Source organism: Cryptomeria japonica, chromosome 4 (genome assembly GCF_030272615.1).
Source record: "Cryptomeria japonica chromosome 4, Sugi_1.0, whole genome shotgun sequence".
Classification (NCBI taxonomy): domain Eukaryota; kingdom Viridiplantae; phylum Streptophyta; class Pinopsida; order Cupressales; family Cupressaceae; genus Cryptomeria; species Cryptomeria japonica.
Window position 1 is genome coordinate 230,170,201 of NC_081408.1, and position 7,715 is coordinate 230,177,915.

The 7,715-nt window shown below is 35.3% G+C and overlaps 1 protein-coding gene across 1 annotated transcript; it reads left to right on the forward strand.

The window, feature by feature from the left end:
• The first annotated feature begins 3,010 nt into the window (after positions 1 to 3,010).
• Positions 3,011 to 4,387, forward strand: LOC131027269 (GRAS family protein RAM1-like). Its single transcript, XM_057957284.2, has one exon. It carries the CDS (start codon positions 3,011 to 3,013, stop codon positions 4,385 to 4,387), a length of 1,377 nt encoding a protein of 458 aa, XP_057813267.2.
• The last annotated feature ends 3,328 nt before the right edge of the window (positions 4,388 to 7,715 follow it).

The window sequence follows — 7,715 nt, forward strand, 5'->3', positions numbered from 1 at the left end:
AGCCTTGAACTGTTAACCCTATATAATGATGCTTTTGAGTAAGCATCTCCCAGTGAGAAAATTAACAAGGGTGTGGTTAAGTCGATTCCTAAAAGTGGAGACAAAACCCTAGTCAGGTTTTGGAAATCTATTACATTACTGAATCTATCATATAAGATCATTGCAAAAACCCTTGCTAGAAGGATTGTTGGCTTATTAAGTAACATTATTTCAGTTACCCAAACATAATTCATCAAAGGGAGATAGATTCTTGAAAATCGGATCACTAGCTAGGAAGCTCTAAATTGGGCCAAAGAGGATGGACAAAACTTTACTATGATCCTGTTGGATTTTGAGAAGGCTTATGATAGGATTGAGTGGCCCTTTGTTCTTGGCATGCTCAAAGCATTTGTCTTTCCTCCATACTTTTGTAAATGGATTAACATTTTGTTTAAAGACTCATCTACAACCATTGATGTAAATGGAGACTTATTTGATCCTATTTTCTTAAGGTTTTTCATCAGGTAAGGGTGCCTAATTGCACCTACCTTGTTTGTTATTGTAGCAGATTCTTTGTTCTATATTCTCAGAGCTTCATCTTTAGGACCTCTAGTGAAAGGTATTATTCTCCTCAATCAGGATGAGTTAATTAATGGTCAATTTGTTGATGATACTACTATTTTCTTGGAAATCTCTAAGAAATTTTTTATTATGTATTGGATAGAACTAATTTCTTTTTCTTGGCATCTGGGGCAAATGTGGCTCCTCACAAGTCCACTATTCTTGGTTGGTCTGAATCAACCCCTAATTGGATTGTTGTCTAAGGATGGGTGTGGGCTGGGCCCTGAACTATTGTCAACTATCTATGGATACCCTTTTCTATCTCTCCTTCTACAAAAGATATGTGGATGTGGGTCTGCTCCAAAGTTGAAAAGAAACATATTAAATGGAAAACACATCTCCTTTCTCTAGCTGGCAGAGTCTAGGTGGTTCAGAAAGTATTAGCTACTCACACTATTTATTATTCTTCTTCTTGAATCTTTGCCAATTATCTGATTAATAAATTAGACAGGATTATGAGGGATTTTATTTGGTCTAATGGATTGGGGTAAGAAAAGAGACATTTTGTTAATTGGGACTGGTGTTGCATGCCCAAGAAGTTGGGAGGATTGGGACTACTCTTGCATCCAAGTGGATCTTGAAGGCCTTATAGGGTAATGAGCCCTGAAATTTATTAGTTAGAAATAACATCTTGAGATTTTCCATTAGAAAAGGTCAAGAATGGAAATTCGTTTCCTTTTGTGACATGCTCATGGGGGACATTGAAATCATGGTTTCTGATTCCAGTATATTTGCCTCATTATGGAAAGCATGGACTCAGGTCTGAAGATTATTGTGCTCCAAGGGTGCAGTTGGAGGTCCTCCTACATACTCTGTGGTGGGGTGTTCATATGAATAACAAACCCCTTGCTCTCACCCAAGGCTTCTATGCTAAGGATTGGGATTCTCTTGGTATCTCGCTTACTAAGGATGTGCTGATTGATAACCATCTTGGCTCTTGGGAGGATTTGAAGGCTAAGTATGGGATCCCTCCATCCCACAAGAAAACATATTCCTTGATTGTTAAGGCCACTAGCATTCTCTTTCCTAGTGAGGTCTTACACACTGATTCATTTCTCAGGCAACTTAAGCGGCAAGATGGCAATAATTTATTTGATGTTTTCACTAAATAGCTATATAATATGTTGAGGGAGGACTGATGCATTCTGAATTGGTTAAACCAGTGCTGGAAACTTCAATGGCCAGATTCTAAATGGCATTTTGTTCTTGATTTGATGTGGCACCAATCCCTTGAATCCAAAAAGGCTTGTTTTAGGTGGATTATGTTGCTCAATAAACTTGCTATTGGTTTTGTCTTATCCTCTATTTTGGGTTGTGTTTTCTATCGAGGTCTTATGATTCCTTTGGAAATAGAGAAATGAGGATGTTTTCCAGACTAAGAGGAGAGTGCTTACTGAGTTTAACATTAAACTCACACATTACCTCATAATGATGCAAGCATCTGTCGTACTTGAAATACCTAAAAGAATATTAATGATGCTTGTTCAAGAAGGAGCTGTTCTTATTTACAAATCAGACATTCAGTTAGCCCACTATTTCAATACCTACAGAGATATGGTGTACCTAAAGGAGCTTGATATTTTGAACCAGTTTATCAAGGATAATGGAATTGATAAGGATGGGATTAAAGAAAAGAACAAAGAGACTAAAGCAGTAGATGCACCAAGCTAGGAAGGTACAGTGAATGTCCCTCCAGCAGTTGATCCTCCACTAGGGACATATGAGATTGATCATGTTGAATGTAGCAACAACATCATCGGGTCACGAGATTCTTGATGACCTTTTTAGATTAAGTGTTCTTTATATTTATACTCTTAGACTTTCGAAGCTAATCCATTTTGATATGTAAAGCAATGTAATGTGTATATCAGGTTGATAATATAGTTGATAGTTTAGGGACAACTTTTCTCCATTTTCTTATTTTGATGCTGCTGTCAGATTGCAGATATAATCTTGTTGTAATATTTTTTGTACTATTTTTAATAGAAATATATATATATATATATATATATATATATATATATATAGAAATATATGACCTATAAATTATTTCATAAGCTTTTAGAAACAATTTTATCTTATTCAAGACTATTATTTAAAAACAAATTAGTCAAAATCTAATGAAACATTGTACTTCCCGCTTCTATGTAAAGTTGACTCTAAAAACTATTATTTAAAAACAAATTAGTCAAAATCTAATGAAACATTATACTTCCGGCTTGTATGTATTCAATGGCCAGTTATTCCTCGCACCTCCTATGCATCTCGTTAACTACGAACACTATTAAATCTATCATGGATTTATATCATAGGTGTTGGCAATATTTTACTACTAATTGAACAGCAGGTGGAGGCGATAAATATCCCTTGTTCAAATATCTACTTGGCCGATCAGACGGTGCTAAATAAAATGGACCCTGATTTTAAAAAGTCAGATTGGTTAGAGGAATTTTCATTGCCACAGTCTGACTTTTCCATGCTGCAGTCTAATTTCGAAAGCAAGATGCCCACAGAGACAAAGCTTCTGTCGTCGCAAGAAATCATAAAAATGGCGAGCTCACGGTACATAAAAGTCTTTGACTGTGGAGGCTTGGATTCTTTCTTTGATATTCTTTCTGTCGCACCAGAAGACCAGCAGAGTGTTGAATCTGTTCATCTGCTGTTCACATGTGCAGAGATGATGAGGAACAAGCAATATGATCAAGCAGCCAGGGTGTTGATGAGTTGCCGTACCTTCTCTTTGCAGTGGGGAAACCCTATACAGAGGCTCTGCTATTATTTCTCCGGGGCGCTAGAGGATAGAATCGAACGCGAGACACGCTACGAGTTGAGTAATTTTCTAAAAGATGTCATCGTTCCTACCTACAATTTCCAAGCTGGTTATAATAAAACCGAATTGAATGACCTGGGAGCTTTTGCTACTAATATTATCCCGTATGTGAGACTGCTGCAATTCACGTCTGTGCAAGCAATCTTAGACGCAGCGCGAAATGATAGCAAAATTCATTTGATAGATCTGGAGATTCGCAATGGGTCCCAATGGTCAGTGCTGATGCAGAGCCTTGCGCTGAGAAGTTCTTCCTATCCGATTAAGCTTCTGAGGATCACAGCAGTTGGAAAAGATATAGAAAATCTGATAGAGGGCGGAAGAAGACTTCACGAGGTCGCCCAGTCCTTGAAGATTCCGTTTATCTACAGGATGGTGGAGATCTCAAGTATGGAGGAGATTCAACAAGGTATGTTCAACGTTAAACCTGGGGAGGTTGTTGCAGTGTATGCTCCCTATGCTTTCAGTAGTCTGTTATATAAACGGAATCTTCTAGATAATCTGGTGGATGTTATAGTGAAATTAAGGCCTCGGATAATGGTGAATATTGAAGTTGAAGCTGACCACAACTCACCTCGTTTCGAGAATAGATTTGTTGAGGTGCTTTTCTTTTGCAGCACTTGGTTTGACTACTTGGATGTCATATTGCCGGATAGACATGATACTCGAAGGGTCATGTATGAAGAAGTATTCTGTGGGAAAACGTTAAGGAATCTGGTAGCCTGTGAGATGAACGATAGGAGAGTTAGACATGTTAAAACTGATGTGTGGAGATGTTATTTCGGACAAAAGGGATTGAAGGAGATGAGCTTCAGTTATCAAGCTTGGTATCAGGCCAGATTATTGCTGAAAGAATTTCCTCACGGAGAATGTTATAGTCTTGATGCCAATGGATCTGCCATAACGATGGGGTGGAAAGGAACCCAATTGCTTACAGTATCTGCATGGACTTGTTTGTGAATGTGGGATGACTTTTGAACATAAACTGTTGGTCACTTTTATAAATGAAAGTTTCTTCGCCTTCAAATTTCTATTATAATTTACTTTGGCTCACTGACCATACTGTATGTTTATTAGGGGCCTAAAATATCCCGTAAACGGGTTGTAAAATTGTTAAACTATTATATATCTAGTCATATGGCTAGATCTTTTTGTATGCAAGCCTCCTTCTTTAACCTCTTTATATCCTTAAGGGTACCAAGCAATTCACCATCAAGGTCAACATCTATCAGTTTTGATTCACTATCTATCTCATAATCAATTTCTTGATCTGCATTTGAACTTTCTATTGTCATAAACAAAACTTCTCTTGCTTCATTGTTAGCGTCTTTAGAGATACTATTAGAAACATAAACATATAAATTATTGTTCTTTTTAGATGAGAACTTTATTGTAACATTGAAAAAATTCTTCTTACCTTGTCTTTGAAGGTTGTCTTCATCTTCATTAGATTCACAATAAGAACATTTGACTATGAAGTGTCCTATTTTCCCATAATTAAAATATTTGAATGGAATTTTTCCTTTATGCTTCCCTAAACTTTCTTTAGTTTTCTTGCAAGATAAGATTATTTTATTTCTATGTCTTCAAAGTCTAAAGAAGCTTCTTTATCCTTTTTGTCAACTTTGAATGTTGTGTCTCTATTTGAAGACTCTTCTTTACAAGCTCTTATTTCATACACTGTAAATGCACCTTGTAAGTCATTCATTGTATAATTATTTATATCCCTTGTTTCTTCTATTGCAGATATTTTTTTGTCATGGATGGATGGAAAAGATCTTAAGACCTTATTGACAACATCTTAATCATCTATCTCTTCTCTAAGACCATGAGTGACATTTACTGTTTCATCCACTCTGAGTAGGTAATCTACTATCTTCTCCTCCTCACTCATTTATATCCCCTCAAAATTTTCTCTAAAATTTTTAACTTTAGCCGGATTCAGTCTAGTATTGCCATGATATATATCATTCAACATATCCCAAACCTCTTTTGATGACTTACAGTGCAGATTTTTTAAAAGGACATATTTAGATAGACCACATAGTATAGAATGCTTTTACCTAGCATCAGTTTCAAATGCCCATTTTCCATCAAGATCAATAGGTATAGTGGGAGGAATAGTATAACCACTAACAACTAAACTCCATACTTCAACACCTAGAGAGACCAAGTGGGTTTGAATTCTAATATTTTAGAAAGCATGATCATTTCCATCAAGTTGAGGTCCTTTTGCAAATGAAGAACCCTTTTGTGCATAACAACAAGTATTCCCTACCAAGATCAACCTAATATTGATAAACCTTTTACAAGGAACTAGCTCAGATACCACTTGTTGGAATAATCTAGATCACTAAAAGGGGGGGGGTGGGGCGGGTGAACCAGTGGTCTTTAAAACAATTAATCTCACTTAATCAACAAGAAATCAACAATATCAAGAGAATGTATACATTAATCAATATTGCCATGACACAAATGCAATACACATACCACTGATATTTGATTGCAAAACCCTTAAAGGGTGAAAAAACACTATGAAAAGGATTATATTAGGCCTCTTTGGGTAAACCTAAATGGTTAAAATTTATGGTCTCACTAACCAAACCCTCACTATGAATAATGCCACAATGGCTTTATGTGTACCAACTCACATTTGTGTGTAGAAGCACCCACTCCTTACACATTCATAAAGAGAATATTATGGAGGATTACTCTATTTCCATTTAAAGAATTTATTATATCCCGCCATATATAAAATCATCCACAAATTGTTTGTCTTAGAGAACAAGTCTCCGCTTTACAACTTTTTAAATTATCAAACCATCTTTGAAAAAGCTTTACAATCACAACTCTATTATAACTCTTTGATCCTTATGGAAATGTTTGCATTCAGTAAAAAAATATAAGAAATAGTCTTTATCTACCAAACCCTTGTTCATTGTAAAACCCTTAAAAATCTTTGCATCAACATAACACAACATGAATCAACCATCTTATAACCATATTTTCTAATTTGATCATATCACCATAATAACACACACTTTATTTTGTTTGAAGGAAAAAAAAATTATTCAAAATATCATCATCAACCACCATAATTGCAATCATCCAAAACTTGTTTTGCATCATTCAAAAAACACACAAACTGTTGACATCACATAACAAGAACTAGTTATATTTAAAACAGAAAACCAAAATTTCATTCCTCTAACAATTAAGGCTAAAATAACAACCTAGTATATGCAACATTAGTTAATACCAGAATGTCTAATGTTTATAATATTTAAAATTATGTCGATTATAACGAACTTTAAAGTTCCTATTGCTATAAACACATCTTTTATTGCACATAACTCTTCCCTTGTTACAAAAATGACATGAACTAAAATCTTTCACCCAAATCTTTCACCCAAACCTACACATATCATACCCTTTCAACCTACACATAGCGATTGGTTGATGTTGTAAAAGAATATTTTTTTATTTTAAAAACAATAGATATTTTGAAGAAAAATATTAAGTTCATCTTAAATTATTCTATTTATTCTATTTTTATTTTTTTACAACTTATTGCTTATAGGATTATCATTATATCTACCATGCAATTTCCATCATCATTAAGCTACATATAAATGAAGCTTTGTGGATGAAAGTAGATATCTTATTATACAAAAACTGTAGGATTTTGCCAAGATCAAGGGCACAATGAAAAGCATAAAAAGAGACAATAGAATGACAAGAACAAACTGTATTCTCATCAATATGCAAATGATCAACTGGATTAACCAATACAATGAATATAGGCCTGCTTATATAGGCAAGGCCATATGGATGTATGAGCACACAAATATGACATGTGGCTCAATGAGAAATAAGGGTAGGTAAGAAATACTAAGGGTAGGTAGGAGAAATAATATAATATTCCACAAGAGGTGGATGACCCACCGAATGTGGAGTGTAACAGCAAAATAAGACTGCAAAAGGTGGAATTTCTCTTACAAGCACTATCCCTATGTGCACACTTCCCTAAGTGTCTCAAATCCAAACTACGAAGAGATGCATTATCCTAAGTTAACTTAAGTAACTGTAATATATCCAAAATGAATATTTATTTACACCAACACCCCCCCTTAAGTGCAACTTAGGGGAATGAAGATTCAAGTGAACAATGCAAGATGGGTCCCGGCTACGAGGCCATGATAGGTACCCATGTACAATATGCAAATGCAAGCAAAACTATGCAATGCAATTTCTCACAAACAGAGAAAGGGAGAAAACCCAGTGGGAA

Bases quoted from the DNA above. Each gene is read 5' to 3' on its own strand.
- LOC131027269 (XM_057957284.2), top strand. From the start codon at position 3,011: ATGGACCCTGATTTTAAAAAGTCAGATTGGTTAGAGGAATTTTCATTG.